This window comes from Andrena cerasifolii, chromosome 10 (assembly GCF_050908995.1).
Source record: "Andrena cerasifolii isolate SP2316 chromosome 10, iyAndCera1_principal, whole genome shotgun sequence".
Taxonomy (NCBI): Eukaryota; Metazoa; Arthropoda; class Insecta; order Hymenoptera; family Andrenidae; genus Andrena; species Andrena cerasifolii.
The window spans coordinates 3,791,449-3,810,975 of record NC_135127.1 but is presented as its reverse complement, the minus strand read 5'-3'; the positions used below and the strand labels follow the sequence as shown (position 1 = coordinate 3,810,975).

General features: G+C 38.8%; 2 protein-coding genes across 5 annotated transcripts in view; one reads left to right on the top strand and one right to left on the bottom strand.

The window, feature by feature from the left end:
- The window catches only part of Cad99c (cadherin 99C), a 226,191-nt gene extending 207,708 nt beyond the window's left edge, over positions 1 to 18,483 (top strand). For all 4 annotated transcript variants that reach the window (XM_076822501.1, XM_076822502.1, XM_076822503.1 and 1 more), the window contains 13 exons: positions 532 to 819; positions 2,075 to 2,392; positions 4,410 to 4,550; positions 4,692 to 4,976; positions 6,299 to 6,472; positions 7,695 to 7,904; positions 8,211 to 8,342; positions 8,415 to 8,531; positions 9,772 to 10,170; positions 11,570 to 12,198; positions 12,752 to 12,982; positions 13,419 to 13,648; positions 15,947 to 18,483. In XM_076822501.1, coding sequence (XP_076678616.1) covers positions 532 to 819; positions 2,075 to 2,392; positions 4,410 to 4,550; positions 4,692 to 4,976; positions 6,299 to 6,472; positions 7,695 to 7,904; positions 8,211 to 8,342; positions 8,415 to 8,531; positions 9,772 to 10,170; positions 11,570 to 12,198; positions 12,752 to 12,982; positions 13,419 to 13,648; positions 15,947 to 16,266 — 3,474 coding nt within the window. In that variant the 3' untranslated portion in view covers positions 16,267 to 18,483. The remainder of the gene's footprint in view (positions 1 to 531; positions 820 to 2,074; positions 2,393 to 4,409; positions 4,551 to 4,691; positions 4,977 to 6,298; positions 6,473 to 7,694; positions 7,905 to 8,210; positions 8,343 to 8,414; positions 8,532 to 9,771; positions 10,171 to 11,569; positions 12,199 to 12,751; positions 12,983 to 13,418; positions 13,649 to 15,946) is intronic.
- The window catches only part of LOC143374394 (uncharacterized), a 32,499-nt gene that overhangs the window by 4,278 nt on the left and 8,694 nt on the right, over positions 1 to 19,527 (bottom strand). The window lies entirely within an intron of this gene.

Sequence of the window (19,527 nt, the reverse complement as noted above, 5' to 3'; positions counted from 1 at the left end):
GAAGAAGATTTTATAATAAAAAATTCTGTGGTCCTGAAATATCTGGGGATGCATTTATGTGCATATATGCATATATAAGATTTCCCTAAGTTAAAAAAAAAATTATGAAAATAGAAAACAAATTTTAACGTGGAGCTATCACCAAAAAACACCCCGACGCCTCCAAAAGGGAATTCCCCACGGAGGCCAGGGTAGTTGTGCGATTTTTACCCACTAAAATCCCACTAAGAAATTTTTAATAATTTACATGTAAATATTTCTATTATTAAGGCCTATTGGCTGAACCGCTCGGACACCTATTTACTTATTTTCGACATAAATCCATCGTGCTAAGGCTCGTCAAAATCGATGTCTATCACATGGTGTCCTCCCCTTGTCAGTAACTTTCTCGTCGAAAATGGAAAATTATGTCGACAAGCAAATAACAATATATACCATTGTCTAGCATATACTTCAACGCACTTTATTTAAGTAATACGTGCAAATTTATTCACTGCCACAAACATTAAAAGTCGCAAATATTTTATTCAGAGTCCTGAAGATCCGAAGCCAGCGTACACGTTCGAGTTAACCACCAACTTCTTCTCGATCGACTCTTCCGGCGTATTGGTCGTAAACGAGGAGAATTTAGACCGAGACCCTCCGAGTCCTGGTCGTTTTCGGTTTCAAGTGGTCGCCAGAGAAAAGGCGGGTGTCGCGGCTTCTGCGCCATTGTCGTTCGTTGTAACTTTGAACGACGTTAATGATAATGCTCCCATGCTCCCTATGACGGCTCCTATCACTGTTCAAGCTGGAGAAACAAAGAGAGTGGTGACAAAGGTACGTAGATATTCATCGTAACCAATTCTTTATTATTACCCTCGAGAGGGCTTCGCTACATTGCAGCAGCTTCATTATCGTACATAAAAAAAAAACGTATTTATTACTCAAAGTAATACTAATACCGCCATTTGGTTTTCCTCAACTACGATTGAAACAGGTCATGTGCACGTTTGTTCACTTTCATATATATTTCTCCGTGCGATTAAAATCAGCTTCGCTGCTCATTTTTATATCTGAAACGAGCAATCTAAGAACAACCCACTATGTTTCACTACGATTGCTGCTCAAGTGGCGTTGGAAATTACGACGATATTTATGAACGTAGTTGAGAATCGTTTAACCTGAAACGAGGGGATCTCGTAGAAATAAATTGCCAGGAAAACGATAAGGAGTGTTCTAGTTTGAGACCGCTGAGATTTTGCTCGTGAGAAACTAATGATACACAATTTTTATGAACTTATTCCTTATCGGTTTGTTTGATTTCGATGGAGAGTGGATGCAAGGATGTAATGTTTGAAGTAGGTACATAATATGTACTTCGAGTATTACAATTGTATGATGAATAGAATTTAAGAGCACTATTACTGCCTAATCATTTTTCTTCACTACATAGCAGTTTCCCATTTCTCCCTTACTTTGCTTACATGGATTCCTAAATCAAAGTACCGTCAAGGACCCAGTTCCTAATCACTTAAGAGTAAGTACCGCGGGTTTTTAAACGTGTAAAAGGAAAACTTGAACAAATTTAAAAGATTTTTTGTTATTTCAGTAAATCTATCTTTTATCTTTAATTTGGTATTAAAAAAGTGCACACAGAATAATGATCATTTTATAATTTAGCTTTGAAAGTGAAAGATGCAAAGGGAGCAGTTTCTGGTCACCTTCACACGTTTTACTATGAGCAATCAAATTTCGCGTATAAATCTCAAAATATTTTATAATTATTTAGTAATTTGTTAGAATAAATTTTTACCATAATAAGCTTATTAATTGGTTTATTTTCCTAAACTGATCAGGAATTTGGTTCTGTTCAGGAACTGAGTCCTTGACGGTATTTCCTACATTTTTATGGTAAAAGGATTTCATAAGTTTGATATCAAACTAACACAAATCTATAGCACCAATTGTATTTGTGATACACGACCCAGTTCTCTAAATTGTACTTTATTTTTATCCATTTATTTCGAAGAAAGCCGTATTCAAATTTGCTCGGTTGATCACCAAAATGTACAAACACATTCAAACCCACTAGGTTGAAGCGACGGACAACGACGAAGGGGAGAACGCGGAAATAACGTACAGTATTTACCACGTGTCGAATAACGGTCTGCATAAATTCAAAATCGATCCAAAAACCGGTGCGATCGAGTCTGTGAGGAAGTTGAACGCTGGCGAGCAGTACAGTATTACGGTGCAGGCGACGGACAAGGGCGGGAAATATTCGCAAACGATCGTCGAGGTGAACGTGATTCCCGGGCCGAACACCAGAAGTCCCGTGTTCCAGCAATCGGTGTACGAGGTGCAGGTCAGCGAGGGAGCTTCAATTAATTCCACGGTTGCTACAATCACCGTAAGTGTCTATAATTACTTTGTCACTTGGTAGTCACTTCAACTGGGCTAAGGATCTGAACACACATGCTTTAGACAGTGGATTGTGTCACTTCAGTCAGGAGTATCACTTGGCACCACTGATCACTGCCTCCACCTGTTAAGGCCTTTTCACACGTGACACTGTTGTGGATTACGGATGACGCCTTGGATACATTCCCGTGGCTGAGACAGTAATTTAGAAATGGGTGGAAGAGATAGGAAATGTGTGGATTTGTGTGAGATGCTAATTGCAAGGTACAAAAGTGTCTTGTGTGAAAAGGGCTTCGTGCTTTGAAGTATTGCAATCTGATAGATTCGTGTAGTTATTTAATTATGCTCCCGATATTGCATCAGGTTTAGATTTAATAACAGCGAAAATTTTAACAAAAATTTTCTATTTTTGTCACTGAATCTCACCCACTATGTACCATTTGTATTTTTCATTTTATTTTCCTGTCATTTGCTATTCATTTTCTTTTTCTTTTGTTAGTTATACATTGCTATACCTATGCGTGTATAATTAAGAAGTCTCGGTTATAAATCTAAAACAGGATTAGAGAAGAACCTTGTGTCCTTAATATATTATTTGAATTATTGGCACGTCGATTAACCAAATAACAAAATTAAATATGAATACATTTTCTTGAATAATAATAATTGATAATCTTTAGACACTGTGCGTTGATACGTGACAACAGGGTGGGCAAAGTTGAGAAGTGACAAGTTTCACTTCAATATCGATTATCTTGAAAACCAGAGCTTGTGCAAATTATACTCTTCATTTTTAGTTCACTTTTTCATGACCACCCTGTACTACTAATGCAATATCAATTCCACCACATTTACCATTACAGGAAGTTAACGCGAAAAACGTCAGGTAATCGAAACTGCAATAGAGTTTTACATTTTCTTGAAGACAATTTTAAATAATCAATAAGTTTCTTGTTTTATTCACAATTCCCTGTCTTCTACATTAATATCAATTTTTAATGACAGAAATGTATTGTCATTCCAATTTTTATTTCCTCACTTTTCTTTTCGTTATCTTTTAGCATTCTTCTGAAATAAGAATCGATACATTGAAATCGATATTTTGTATATAGTATGAAAAAGATTCTGTGGCAGTTTTCCGGCAAATTCCGAAAATTGACGAAGTTATATGTAGTTAAAATTGTGAGAGCGTGCATTTGTCGCGTAAAACTTTAAACGCCTTTTTCCCGAAACACGCCTTTTGTAGACTCTCTGCATGATAACTTTGTCAATTTTCAATATTTTTCCACGACATTTTGTCTATATACAGCTGATAAGATTAGCTTTGGTTTGCCAAGCCTTTTTTTATTTTTAAAAATTTTCACGATTTATTCACTAATAAAACAACAAATTTCTACGTAAAATGTCGCTTTTTCTTTACAAGTGGCGTAATTTCTTTAATTTTTCAAAATTTAAAAATCAGCACCCGACATGTCATAGTCAATACGATAAAATAGAATAATATTCCACGCATTTTCAAATCGAACCACTACGGGAACCTGAATCATACAGACAGCCTAGCTACGCGCGCACTGCATACATCTGTGGAAATTAATTTATCCGCCATATTTGCTTATATAAACCACGGACAATTTTTTCATACAATCCACAATGTATCCTCTTTCCGATAAAAAAAGAATCAGATCAATTAATCAGGTACTTTTTCTTGAATAAATTCTTAAAAAAGCTTCGCGCAAGTAGGTCACTGATACCAGTCCCGAGCAATCAACTAATAACCATACAGCTTCAAAACAGTTTGAAAACCTGTTTATCCCAAGTCTTCTTCTCTTTAGGACCTGAAAAAATGAATCTCGCATTGTATTTTCCCACTAATCCTCGTTCTAACTTAAAAACTTTCCACGCCGTTGGGAACAGGGGATCCGCGCGGGTATTCAAGCGCGCACACGTCTCCCACGCAGTGTATTATTCTACCTAATAAACTTATATCATCGATGTCACCCCCACAGGCAGTTGACCCCGAGAACGATCCCGTCTCGTACTCCATCGTCTCTGGGAACGATCTACGCCAATTCGCGATCGGCGACAAATCCGGCGTAATCACTGTTATAAGGAAGTTGGACAGAGAGGACTTGACCCGTTACCAGTTGGTGAGTTCATGCCCGAGGATCGTTTAATCGCCGCCACGAAACTTCCCTTTTACCCCGTCCCTCTGCGAGATAGCGCAATCTCCGTTTTTCCCAACTTGCCAGTGATAATTCGCGGCCTTATCCGACGACTCCTTTCCGCAGCTGATAAAGGCCGAGGATTCCGGCGGGCTGTTCAGCACGGCCACGGTAAACATCAAGGTGACTGATATCAACGACAAAAATCCAGAGTTCGTGGACCTGCCGTACGAGTTCACCGTTAAGGAGGGCGAGGCGAGGAAATTGATCGGTCGTGTGCACGCCGAGGATGCCGACGAAGGTATTAACGCCGAAATTACATACTTCGCGCCGGACGACATCCCTTTCACCGTGGATCCAGAGACTGGGGACATCCTCACGAAAATTGTCCTGGACTACGAGCAGAACGACGTAAGTGTTTGTGCATTTTGCGTAGCCATCTCTATGGATCGACGCTGCTCACGGGTGCAACCCCTTACGCAACTTTGCGCCTCTGCGCAACAGCAATGGGAATCTGAGGAATTCACAAATTCTGGCTGGAAGTATTGTATTTTACTAGTGATATAATATTGTAGGGATAGTTTTGTTGAACTGTGAGTAAATGGCCTTGAATTATTGTGGTGGAACAATTGGGTCAAGTAGTGCAGAAAGCTGCCAACCCTGAATGTTCTGAAATTGAGTTTTACTTCGAGGATTTTAACTGTTAAAGTAAAGTACCTAGCGGCATTACTGTTGGATATATTTTATTTCTTGTTAGTGTTTTACAATGTTTTTTATGGGTTATTTAATAGCGAGCATCTGTACGAAAATTTTTCTGTACGTTTTGTTTTCTAAGCCTAAAATGGAACTATAGCTTGGTAGTTTTGATAATAAAATTGTGTAACGTAAGAGTTGTTGAATGGATTGGTAATTTTTTGCAAAGTAAACATCACAAAATTATGGGATCCCTACTGTGTTTAACTATTTTTTTTTGTCATTTTGGGGGTTGGTAGGTTCGAACGATATATTAAAGTATTATTCCAAGGTAAAGAGATCCCCTTTTGAATGTAATGAAAGGGGTTTCGGCGAGTTTGGAATATGATACAGTCGACGTGAAATTTAAATCGTTATTTGACTGGTTCCAATTTTATTTAGTAAATATAGGACGCTGAGGATTGCAGTTTATTCCATTTAATTGAAAACAAGCTCTGTACCTAAATGAATTTTTGTTTCCGAAACTATCAGCGTACCAACTTTGTCCCTTTTTAATTAATCGAGAAGGGTCAGTCGTTTTGAATAAATTGCTCCTCAGGCTGAAATCTTGCTCCTGTGATACGTAAAATTTAAATAGCTTCTTAATTCGAAAAATTCGCTTTAAAATCGCGTTTGAAACACTCTATGGGAGCGTGATCGAATTCTTTGAAAGCTTTTGTAGTAAATAAAGCATGCTCTACCGTGATTACTTTGAAATTGGTATCACCACGTTGTTAAAGACCACGGCACGCTTCATTTCAAGCAACCCGCTTTGATCATTCATTGGTCAATCTCAAAGTCACTCATAAACGCGTACCTACGTCATTTTCGCCTTTTTTCTAAACGATTCAATCTCATTTTTCGTCGAAGAATTTCTCACTCGCACGATGACCAAATAAGATGCAACGGAATAAAAAGTTGCGCTTTAAGCTTCCCAGCATAGCCATTACACCCACTAAAGTCTCAGGAGCCTGAGGTCAATATTCAATTGTGCTTCGCAGGAATACAAGTTTGTGGTGACCGCAAGAGACGGTGCTCCAGATTATCGTCTAGCCACTGCCACAGTCACCGTAAAAGTTATAGACGTCGAGGACGAAGTTCCAATCTTCCGGCAAAGCAGCTATGAAGCTCGAGTGAAAGAAAATATGCCAGATCACACCGTAATTCAAGTGACGGTGAGTAGGACTTCAACAGTGTCACAGTTTTGGATGACACGGTCGTCAGTGACGGATCCGATGTCCATTTTGATGTTTTACCCTTAATATAATTCCGTGCATACGATTTTTAAAATAAGGTGCGTTATTAGACTTTGGTGGAAATTTTGAACGACAGTGGAACGGGAGAAAATTGAATGGAGGGGATGAAAAGGTGGAGGGAGGAGAGAAGACTGGGGATAAGGGATGAGGGAGAATGGATAGGTAGATTAAAATAGAAATAGGAGGGGACGAAAGATACCTATATATTAGACTTTCATCTTGTCGTTATCAAAAATCCTTGTTTTCATGGCAGTGGTGCTAATAAGTTGTGAGGAACATAAGTAGTTTCAACAGGTATCAACCGGACTAAGTAGTCTGCCCTCTTTAGTTAAAATGTCCTATCTAACATTTCGAAACTTTCTGCCGTCCCTGTTTGTCTTCGTTCAATTGAGGACCTTACAGAAAGAGGGGTGCAGCTCCATTTTTTACAGGTTGTGAGTTATGTTGTGCAATATGCGTAAAAAATGTTTCAGATAGGATATTTTAACCATCTGAAAAACAGATAGGTTAAATACATTTGACTGTTTCTAGATCTCCACGAAGCACGTAGGGGTTTCTGACTTTAGTTAATAGGTAAAAGACGTGTGAAACTTCAACGTTCACATATTTCAACATAAGGTCAATGTCCCTGTTTCTAATCACGTAAGAGTTCTGCTATCGTGAAAATAGCTTTTTATTATTTATTTATGCAACAATCGACAAAAACACTTATTAGACGTAACATTTTACCTCCCCTTTACACACAAAATAAACAAGAAGTATTTTTAAAAACATTTTAACCTAATAATAGTCGATTTAATACGAAGTATAAAATGTCTCTATTTCTGCTCAGCGAACATGAAAATGCTCGCATTTCGGGACGTGATTAGAAATAGGGACATTGACCTTATCTTGAAAAATGGAAAAAACACTAAATAGGACACTTTACCTAAGGGCAGTAGTGTTAAATAAGTTTCTTGTACTTTGATTGAATAAAACGGTTGCCTCGTGATGAGTGGAAATATGCTTGTGCGTATAGAATCTAAACGAACCGCATATGTGGTCGTCGATGTCTGTCACGCCATTGTAGTGGAAGGGACACCGTGAATTCTGGACGAATGACCATCCTCTTCGAGCCTAAAGCAAACGCGTTTAATTCCAGGCCGATGATCCGGATACAAAGAAGCAAATCACGTACACGATCAAGCAAGGGGACACCGAACTCTTCAGCATAGACTCGAAGACTGGAGTGATAAAAACCATTCGCGGTTTGGACTACGAGAGGGAGAACCAGCACATCCTTGTCATTGGCACGGTGGAAAACATAAGTGATTTGCCTGGTTCAACCACTAGAGTCGTAGTCAACGTTCAGGTATGGTGAATTTTCAAACGAGATTTTTAGAGAATAATTATAATTTTTATCTCGCGATTACTCTTTAGAAAAAAAAAATTGATTGCGTTGCCGTCGCGAATTGGCGCCCCGGGCGAGCCCGTATATTCCGCCGGCCCTGGTTAAAGGGTGTCAGGCACAGTTGTAATTAACTTTTTACTATTAATGAATTATTAACGAAAATAATATCCAGGAAATGTGTTGATTCATAAATGTAAATATTATTGTGAGCAACAACCCTTTCATCGTGTTGGGAACAATAGTGCTTACATCTTCTTCTACCGGCAGGATGTTAACGACATTCCACCGGTTTTCACGTCAGTTCCACGTCCAATTACATTAGACGACGACGTTCCAATCGGCACGACGGTCATTAATCTTATAGCAACAGATTCCGATGGCACAGCTCCCGGAAATCAAGTACGTACTCGGGGCTCGCGGGTAAAAATCTCAAGATTCAGAGAGTTACCCTCACTGTCTGTTCATTTATAGGTGAGGTATGAAATTATCGGCCGCGGCATAGCCAACAAATATTTCGTAGTCGATCCAGACTACGGTGTACTAAGGATACGGGATGATTTGCGCAAAGAAACGGACACTGAGTATCAGGTACTGTTTGATAAAACTCATAAAACTGTCTTTATTCTTGTCTTTATTCTTGTTTAGAATTTTATTTCACATTATTGCAATGTTTAACTCAACTTTAAAGCTACTTCGATATTTGACTTGTATCTAAAATTATTGCAATATGTAAGTCATATCTGCAATCTTTTAAATATTTGACAGATATTTAGAGCATTTATTGTAATACATAAAATGGTAGTATTTAATTCATAATACTTATGTGGGATGCCGATGAGCGCTGGTCGAGGCGTGGCGCGTGAGGCGTCAGAAAAACAGCCGAAAAGCGCGCCGGCAATGTCGCGTGAGTAGACGAGCGAAGTAGAGAAGTCAGTTGCCGGTATTCGAGTAGTCCAGTCGTGTAATTGCGACTTTGATCCTTTTACTTATTATATATTTCATTATTATTCACCACTTAGCTCCACTTATATTAAACTCTGTTTATTTTAATATTAAAATAAACCTGATTCCTTTAAAAGACCTCCATTTCCACGTCCCAATCGCCCAAGAACTCAGCAAGAACCAGGAGAAATCCTACACTTATACTGTCTTCATTGTGCTCGCTAAATGTCTAATGCAGACTTTATCATGAATCTTACTATGAGAAACTGGGATCGTCCTCAAATTACGTAAGATATTTTGGGGAAGGAGGTGGTCGCGAATTTCTTACGTTTTGAGTAACTTAAAAAACCATGTCACATCTCGCACACACGAACCGGAGTTAAATGAATTATATAAACCTTTAAAATAATTTTAACAACTGAAAGAATGGAATGCAAAAAATATTACATAAGGAAGGGGGAGGGTGAAATATAAAATCTTACGAATTATTATATTTGAGGAGGGAGGAGGTAAGAAATCGTCAAAATTATCCTTAAGTAATTTAAGGACGGCCCCAGTCATCAGTTAGGTACTACATAAAAATCGAAATCTGAATATTTATCGAAACGCGTTTATCAATATTTCAAGTCGATCACATGTAATTGCCAAATCCCTATGGAACAAACTCTCCCAAATTGTTCTGAATACTCTGAGCCCCGTGTAAAGTTTCAAATCACAGCAACTCCGAGTGGCAATTTCAATGATTACCACCGAATATTACAAAATCTCCAAAACAGAATCTAGCTCTCTAAAGTTCACTTATCTTAAATCTTCGTGGCTAGTGGCCGCTTAAGCGCAGTTGTTGCGACGTTGAAATACAGAATGAGAAAAGCAAGGAACATTTCAGGTGGATGTGCGCGCGTACGACATGGGCGAACCACAACTGTCGTCGGTGACGACGGTACCAATTTACGTTCGTCACGTTGCCACAGTACCACCAGAGATTGGTTTAGGCTTCGCGGAGAATTCTTACAACGTTGATGTTCCCGAAGATGCTGGTGACAACACGCTCATCAAAATTATCACGATCATCAACAGCCATGCCCACGATGCGACCCCGTTGAAATGTGAGATCTACAGTGGAAATGAAAACGGTTTGTTCGAGGCCAATGTCACGGAGGAACGGAATTGTGCATTGAGGCTGAAGAAAGGGGCTTTGGATTACGAGACGACAGAATCCTATCAAATCAAGATCAAGCTGGAGTCTCTGTCTGGTTTATTGAATTCTGGCCGGAACACAACTATGGTGAGTGTAGACAACATTCTACTAGAATACTCCATATACAGGCGACGGACCCCTTTAGAGATGAAATTAGTATTTAAAAGAAATAATATAAGTTTATGTAATAAGTTTATATAAACGTACATACATGTCCGATTTTCCTTATTTTTTAGTTGTTACGTACTTTGCGTTCTAATGATTTGTATTTGCCTTAGTACTTGTGTTTGTCATTGTAAGGGGCACTCGAAATGACCACCTTTCCAAAATCTAATATTGGTATAAAGAGATCGAATTGAAATGATCCTTCACATTTTATGAGATAATATAACACCCCAGATAGCGTTCTTTAGAAATTGTTGAATGGAATTAAGTAGCATGCCGGGAATAGTCTTAAATTTAACATAAAAATGAGTGTTAGAGAATTTTAAATAAGAAATTCTTACACATTTATAGAGATTTGTAGATTATATTTAATTTAAAAAGCTATCACTTAGAAGCCCCGAGAAGAGCTTAAAAATTACATTCAAAAAACAGAAACTGTATAAAAGTATACACCGTTAGAATACTTGATATTTTGGTGCAATTGTATTTTTTATAATTGGGTGGCCAAATTATTATACTCAAAACATTTTCGTCTATTTTTGGGATCATTTTAAAACGGATTTAATACGATTTTAAAAAATCTTAATTTGGCAATTAAAGGTTCTGGAAGGAAACATTCTTAGCTTTCTAAAACACTCATGAAAAATTGTCTACGATCATGAGTTCGCAAGTTATAGGTGTCCAAAGTGAACAGTACCTTTATTGCTTTAATCGCGAATAACTCGGTCAATAAAAATCACACAACAAAACCAAAAAAGCGAAATTAAAGAGAAATGTTTGCTCTATAAGAGCTCTTCGTTGGATTTACCAGAAAAATTTTTTTTTGGCTCGCGCATACGTTCAAACAAGGCAAAAATTTCTGAAACTTCGTTTCCTGCGCTTCATCTTGATAAAACGGTATCATAATGGATGAAGAAAAATTGGGTTCTCGATTCAAAAACTAGAAACTTCAAACGTTAAAATGCGTTTTTTAAATATTTTTCGCGACCATTTTTCACAGAAATACAGCCATTCGATCGCTTAAACTTACAAAATCTCAATCCTTTTTGTTTGAGTATAATAATTTGGCCACCCACTGTACTTCATAATACACGTACGTTACCTGCATCCCTTGACCTGCAATCCTGCAGAAAAATTATCAGCTGAGATCGCTCACTCGCTTATGAACCTATTGATATAAAAAATTTCAAGCAAATCCATTTCGTGTAATTTCGAATAAATTATGAATACAGTCACTTATCCCCTAGAGCAGAATAAGGAAAATCGTGATGGTGAAAATAAGATCGAGAGCTAAATGCCATGTTTACCCGTTAAATTACAGGTGAAAATTCAAGTTATCGATGTGAACGACAACAAGCCAGAGTTCATATTCCCAGAGAGCAGCAAGAAATTAACGAGAGGACGTTATTTTGCCGCGATCCCGCGAGCCGCGCAATTCGCGTCGACGGTGATCCAAGTGAGAGCGCACGACAAGGACAATGGCAAGTACGGGAAGCTCGAGTACAAAGTCCTTGGCGGACGAGGATCGGATTATTTCGCCATGGACAGCTCCTCCGGAATAATTAGGACCACCGCGACATTCGACAACGTAGACCCGACGGAGCTGCCATTCAAGTTCGACGTCCACGTCCGGGATAATCCTAACTCGACCGACAACTTCAACTCGATCGTCGCTCCGGTCATCGTGAATCTGATCGAAGAGGAGCATTTAATGATCCTAGTGGTTCAGGACGCTGCCCCTGACGTATTGCAAAAGGAAGCTGCCAAAATAGCGAGTATAATTGAGGAGAAGAGTGAGCTTTTGATTGGCGTCGATAGAGTAGCGGTGAGGAAGAACTTGACGAAGAATGGAACTATCGAGATGTACCCGCAGGACTCTGACGTTTGGTTCTACGCGGTCGACCCGGACACGGAAGCTATTTTGGAAAGGAACAGCTCGCGAGTGCAGAGGTAAGGCTTCATATTTATTAATAAAATCCTAACACAGAACTAGGAATTCTTTACCTATTTTAAATGAGAAAAAATGTTCTAGTAATTGTGGTAGGATGTGTTACCTAACTTGTAAAAAAGATGGTAAACATGGAAGTCTGGAAAATAAACTAAATACAATATTAGGTACATCCATAACAGATTTCTATCAACACGAAAAAAAGGAAAGTTCCGCCTGTTTCCAGTAGATATCCCATATTCACCTCAGAATTTACACGATTTATTCAGTTCTACTTATAAAACTGATTACTGTGACATTTCTTCGTTCAACTTCGTCACTTCAGTCGTATTCCCCTTATTATGTATCAATTATTCTCGGACTCGGTAAGAAGTAAAAAAAACATTGCGGAGCATAAAAATGTTATAGTCATCGTAGCGTAACGTAACGGTTTTAGTATACCTACTACGTAATCCTGATTCGAGCAGAACTCCGACGTAGATTTCTCGTATTTCCGTGGCATTCCTACGCCCAAAAGTGTACGAACCATTTCGTAAACGCGGTGCTCACTTTCAGGTTGATCATGGAGAAGCCAGCGATGTCGAATATTACTTTCGACGTGTCCACTTTGGTTCGAGCGAACGCGATAGACATCCACGCACCTGTGATGCCACCTGAGCCAGTACGCACGCAAACAGCCATTGCATTCAGCGGCGAAGTGTTTCCATACGCACTGATAATCATCGCCTGTGTCATATTGATTCTGGGCATCGCTGGCATCATCTACATTTGCGTCTCTTGGTCCAGGTAAATTACGGCGCCTCCTCGTTAATCGTTGCATCCCGCGGTTCAATTTGCTCCGCATCTGGGAACGCGATTAATTTCAATCGGTTCCCGGCGACGCTATATTTTCGGGGATAGCCGTCGCGCACGCTGACACCGTTATGGTTAATACCGTGTGAAAGAAGTGTTTTCAAGTGCCACCATGAATATTCACTCGCCCAGCGACTCTGGCTGTCATGCAAATTCATCGTCCTCTTCATTACTTCCATTAAAATTAATTACGCTTTCCGGCTTGGTTCACTCTGAAAACATTTAGCAGCATCGCGATTCGTCAGAATCATGAGATTGTTTACGTCGTTTTCCGCGTCACCGGGCTGGTTGAATATTTTTAGTACGATGCTAATGCAACGTGAAACCTGGACCTCTCTCTCTATCTATCTATCTCTCTCTGTTTGCGCAGATACAAGGCGTACAAGGAACGAATGCAGCGTATGTACGTTGTGCCCCGTTATGATCCCGTGTACGTGGAGCCCAATTTAAAGGAATACGAGACGCAGGTGCTTCAGATGAGCGTGCCCGTTGACGACAACGACAGCTATAACGATCTTCAGCTGGATTTCAGCAATAAGAACCACGCGTTTAGCTTGGACAACGTTAGTTATATTACCAAAGATCATGGCGAAAGTACAGGTAATTGAAACCGTTAAATGAAACCGAATCGTTAGATACTATTCCTTGGAATGAAAAAACTTGTCACTTGTATTTCGTTTTCCTTGGTCACGATACTGTTCAAATTTTACACCAGTGAATTGGACTGGTGCACTCTTGAAAATGATTATATGATGACGTAATTAGTCTAAACGTACGTCTACACGACGACACTTTTGTGTCTAGATCAAGTTCAGTGTATACGACACTCAACAAAATTTCCGGGAGATTGTAAACTGCCTAGAGCAGTCCGTGACGCTGAATTTGACCTATCGTCGCGGGAGTTGCAGCTAGAGCTAGATTGATCTAGACACAAAAGTGTCGTCGTGTATACGTACCTTTAGCGTTGCCTCTAATGCTTTTAGTTTCACAAATTAACTAGATTTTTTTATAAGAGATGTTGCTTTTTAATTGTAAACTTTGAATGATCATCATTAAGCTTAATGTAAAAGATGAATCAAAAACACCAACATGCGGCATACACATAGTAGGGCACAGCATATAGGGTAAACGATACAGTAGTTGACCACCTAAGAGCTTCAGTTTAGGTAAACGCTATGGAATAAGTAACTTGATTTTTATAAATGAAGTTTTGTTATACCAGGCGGATAGAGAAGTGCCGAATATGATTATAACACCAAAGAAACTTTGAGAAGTCAGTAGTTTCGATGTTATGCTATTATAAAGAAACATAACTCAAAATTGTAGTATTGACCGGTCCAGGTACAGTTGTTGACCACTTGTCGAATATAAAAGAAAGTGGCATATTTTTTAGTTTAAAATCACTTGTATTAAAATCATCTGTCACCATATCAAAATCAAAGACATATTGTCTTGGAGCAGGGTAAGTTTCATGTGCACCCTTCACGACGTATGCCGTGCACTTCGCCGCGGTCTCATTGGCTTCTCATTCGTTTTTTTTTGTTGGTGTCTTAGATTTCTCTCTCATCTGCTCTTTCTTCTCTTCTTCTTCTCCTCTTTGCATCTCTTTGCCTCTATCTGTTCTTCTTTTCTTGTTTTCTTTCATCAAACGCCTTTGATCTCCGAATTATCGCACCGATCCCCGGATCAATGAAAAATCAGAAGTCATCGAGGTGGATACCCGAAATCATATAAAAGCAGGGTACATTGCCCCGTGCCTCCAAAGATCTAAATCAATTTTCATCGCGGTCTTTCAGCACGGAAATTACGAGTGGTCAATAACTGTATTACTGTGCATTCGTCGAACCAGTTATTGAACACCCCCCAAATCACAACATAATCACGTTCGACACGACTGAACGTATGATGAATGTTAACATTGGGTCCTTGGCACCTATTATAATCGATGACATTCACGGCAATCAAAAGTGAACAATGATTATACAGTCATTAAAGAAGTCATCGCTCTAAAGATGCCCGCCAAGCCCTTACCTTCTTTCAGAGTTGAAATTACGCGTTTTCCTTTCCGACGATCTCGCGGCGGAACGCTTGTACCTAAATCATCGATTATTGATTGAAACAAAAGGTAGGACTGTCTTTTCTGATCAAAGTGCATCATTGATGCGGAAACGCGCTGGTTCATTAGACTATGGCGGCAGAAATATGAAGTGGTCAACTTCTGTACCCTGGTCAATAACTGTATCGTTTACCCTATTTATACATTTAACACATATGGAAAGTATCACTATACTCAACCCTCGGTTATCACACCTATTTTTTCGAACGTAATTGTCGCACTGGGTCGATTCAACCAAAGTCAACTTTCACTCAGCTACTGTTTAAAAACTATCTGTTAAATTAATTCGTAAAAATTCTCAGTTAAAGTTTGAACATTGTATATATGTCCATTGTTGAAAGTGAACATTTAAGGTATCATCATGTTTAAACAGTAGTACCATTTTCAAATGATGCCTCCAAGATACATATTTCACCTCGAAGTAAAATTGTGGGTGATTTTGACCCAGTGTGATAACCGAGGTTTAAATACAATTGTTATTTCAATCCGAAAGTTTGAATTACCCGTCCAAGTTACCCAGAAACACGCTTCCATAATGATTTTCAGCACTGTACATGTGTAATACTAACTTTCATCGCGGTATCCATAAGTTACTGCTTCCTAATCCCCCTAAATGTTCAAGCTAGAATGAATTGCGACGGTTCACGAGCGCGGAATTTCAGAACTGCTGGAATTCCATCTCGCTGAAAAATTGCGTCCAACTGAGAAACATTATCCGCGAACAAGCAAGTAATCTGCGAAAAGAGCGTGAGAATTCACGATGACATTTATCATCTGTTAAGGTCAGCAAAGTCCTGTGAGCTCCGAGGCTGCGACCACGGCGCGTGCCTCGAGCATAGTCGGCACTCACGGGGACACAAATATCCACTCTCTGCGACGATCCACCCTGGGTAGAAAGAATCACAGCGCCAGCAACACAAACACCCTGAACAACCACGACGCGACCCCGGTCTTGAACCCCCTGTACAACCGCGGCGGGGATCTGCTGAGTTCTAGTCCGTCGAATGATAACGTGACATTCAGGGAAAGGAAGGATTACTCTCACCTCGGATTCACGTACTTGGGCGAGCAGAGCCCCGTCGAGACTACCACGGAATTGTAAGCGGAATTGCGGGCACTGCGGAACCGGAGTCGCTACTCAATGATCAACTCCAGGCGCACGGTGGGTTCTTCGCGCGGGGTTTGTGCTCTACGATAACAAGGAGGACACTATAGTGGCTTGTGATACAATTCTTGCATGGTTTTGACTGTCGAATTGAAAGGAACGTTGCTCAAACGAACGGTGTTGGAACGCTTCCATTCTAGGTATGGTATTCCCTCTCTGTAGGATCGATGGTCAAGTCTGCTGCCGGGCTGATAGAGAGGGTATGCAGTCTAATTAGCAGCTCATTATTTTATGGCTGAGTGAGCTTTTCATTGAAAGGCTTAAGAAGGAAAGAGAACGAAATTAGTGATTTATTAACTAAGATTTTAATTTTTATATTTGCCATTAAATCCTCGAGAGAGAGTGTCACCAATAAATGGGTAGTGTTTTCCCGATGAAAACGAGTCCAAACACGACCTCATTCAGACTATTTTTAATTACAAATAGTAGATGATTGATTTGGAAGTTAAAGAGTTATTCGGATTATATACAATCAATAATAATTCTAACGAGGTCGTATTTGGAGTTGTTCTCATCGGGGAAATCTCAGCATTACATTGGTAGTGTTCACAAAGATTTAGTGAAATACATAAAAGATCAGAATAAATTAGTAGGAAGTGACTTGCAGGCATATAGCGGAGGAGAAATCGAGCTTATAGAGAGGAAATACTGTAGAAATTATAGTGCAAGCGTCACGAGGATTATCACCCCCATAGACGCGATACCGAGAGCAGACGCCAATGCATTTGTAAACAAGTACAAAATTCATCCCGCGTGACACGCTCTCAATTTAATTGTCCTGATGAATATAGCGCCGCGTGTATTGCGCCGAACCGAGGTTGCAAATAGCTTTGCACAAGCAACGAACTAAAAGCGTGGCGAATTTTTTACGTTCGCCGTTGCAGGTTAAACTTTAGCAGTAATTTTTTTAATTATGAAAATTGAACACCGATAAAGAGACGGGAAGCGCAATATTTCCAGTCTCGCACCGTACAACGAAATTGCCATTGATTTTACGAAACAACGATCTTCAGGGGAGCTGTGCACTTTGCTGGAACGCCAAGTGTCCGACAGTGCAGTTATCGAGTGTTAGTTAATCGAGAAATAGCGATGGGAGATCGAGACACTACTCGGGCGATCCGTTACAGGAAAGCTCTGCCGAACTTTATTTCTCGCGCTATTTGTTTAAGGAGGATTTTTTTTTATTTTTCAAACGGTAACATACGTTTTTACCGATGAAACTCGTTAAAAGGTATAGGAATCGTGAGTCAACGTACCGTCCAACGTAACCGTAAGAATTGGAAGAATTATAGACTTATAAGGGGTGTGTTTCTACGCGAATGTATGTGTGGGTGTGTGTATTATATAAATATCGTCGGCCCGTGAACTTATATTATGTATATGTACGAGAAGCCCACGTAAAACCATTGTATAATAATATCTTTCTATTTATAATTGTGCGTTTGCTCATATTATTTTATTATTTTTAACGGTATTCAACCAGCGGTACGCATTGTTGTTATTGTTATGAGAGCACGAATGTCGCTAAAGAATTATTCCGCGACAATTCATATATCACTCACCGAATCCTTTTTTCGCCTCCCAACTCCCGAAATTTAACCACAATCGATAATTGGCAATCACGCCAGCAGAAAAATGTGATTCGATAGACTAAAGTGACTTTTTCAATAAAGTTCGATGAATCATATTTACCTGCTTTGAACGTAGAACGAGTGACAGGCGGTTGGTGTATCGAAACATCAGCGACGATAAGTCGAGAAATATTGTACTTATAGCGGCAATCAAATGTGTACTTATGTTGTCCTTTGTATATAAAAAAAAGAACTTGTTAAATCGTTTATTTGTGTACGATATATAGTAAATAGGGAGCTGTGTTGAGAAATGAAATTTGTACGAGGAAAGGGAAGAAATTTTACGGTCGAAGTTTTTCAATGCGTGGCGAGCATGCAAGATGTATTACGACGAGTCTGATGTTTGATTTACTTGCACCGCATTTAGGAGATAACGATGTATAGAACGTCTGTGTGCGCCGCCAATCCGTTAACTGGATCGTTAACATCTTTTACTCAAACTTGTGTATTGTTTAAGATGAACGTGACACGAATTCTGTAAAAATTGTTAATATCTAATAAATCTATTATATTTACATAACAACCTGTCTTTTACGATTGCAATACATTCAGCTTTATATTATACTTTGAGTATTAGGAATAACAATAATATGTTTCGTCAATTACAGTGGAAACATCATTCGATACTTCGGATTAGTGCTAAACTCCGATAACATCGGAAATTTAAAACATTCTTTAAACTTTGAATGGTTAATCTTTAAAAAAAAAAATTATCTTGAACATTCTATAATATTCATAGAATATTTTAACCTGTTTTGTATGTGCATCTCATAAATCTAAATTATTTAATGGAGTAAAACAATAAATAAGAGGAAATACTAATATTAACCCTTATCAGTGGTGTTTGTATTTAATGCTAAAAAGGGGAAGTCGATTATAATAGAATACTTCTCAGAAAATAAAAGAACAACCGTAAAAAAAAATAAAAATAAATGATAAAAATAAGAATTATAAAATTATAGAATAACTTGCTTCTACGGACAAAAAAGGAATTAATTTGTGATATTGAAATGGATTTGAACAGAGCTGTTCTTTAAAACTATTTCCCTACAGCGCGTTGCCAATATTTATTATAAAAACCACGTAAAAGAAGGAAATTCAGTTAATACGAATAAATTAATTTAAATTAGAGCGCGCAAGTACTGTTTTCCACGAATTTCTTACTAAAAGAATATTTATATGTATAGTCTTCTGTATTTCGCCTGTCAATATTTCTCACGCAGAACGTCAAATACCTACTGTCAATAAAAATTCCTACCCAAACAATTTCCAACTCTTGGTTTCATTCGATCGTTATAAAATATGCTTACCTCCTAGCTCTACATTTCTCGCTACCCGTGCGCAATAACCCAAACTAAATTAATTCACACAACAAACCACTACCAAAAATAGCTAACTCAAACATTCCAAACATATAAACACATTCAAAAGCCATTGAAAATGCATAAACACTGCCAATCAAACAAAACACAACAGCATCCACATCCTGAAAATTACAAACCCCTAAAAACTCGCACCCTCCAGATCCACGAATCTCCAACCACCCAAGCCATAAACGCTACACAAT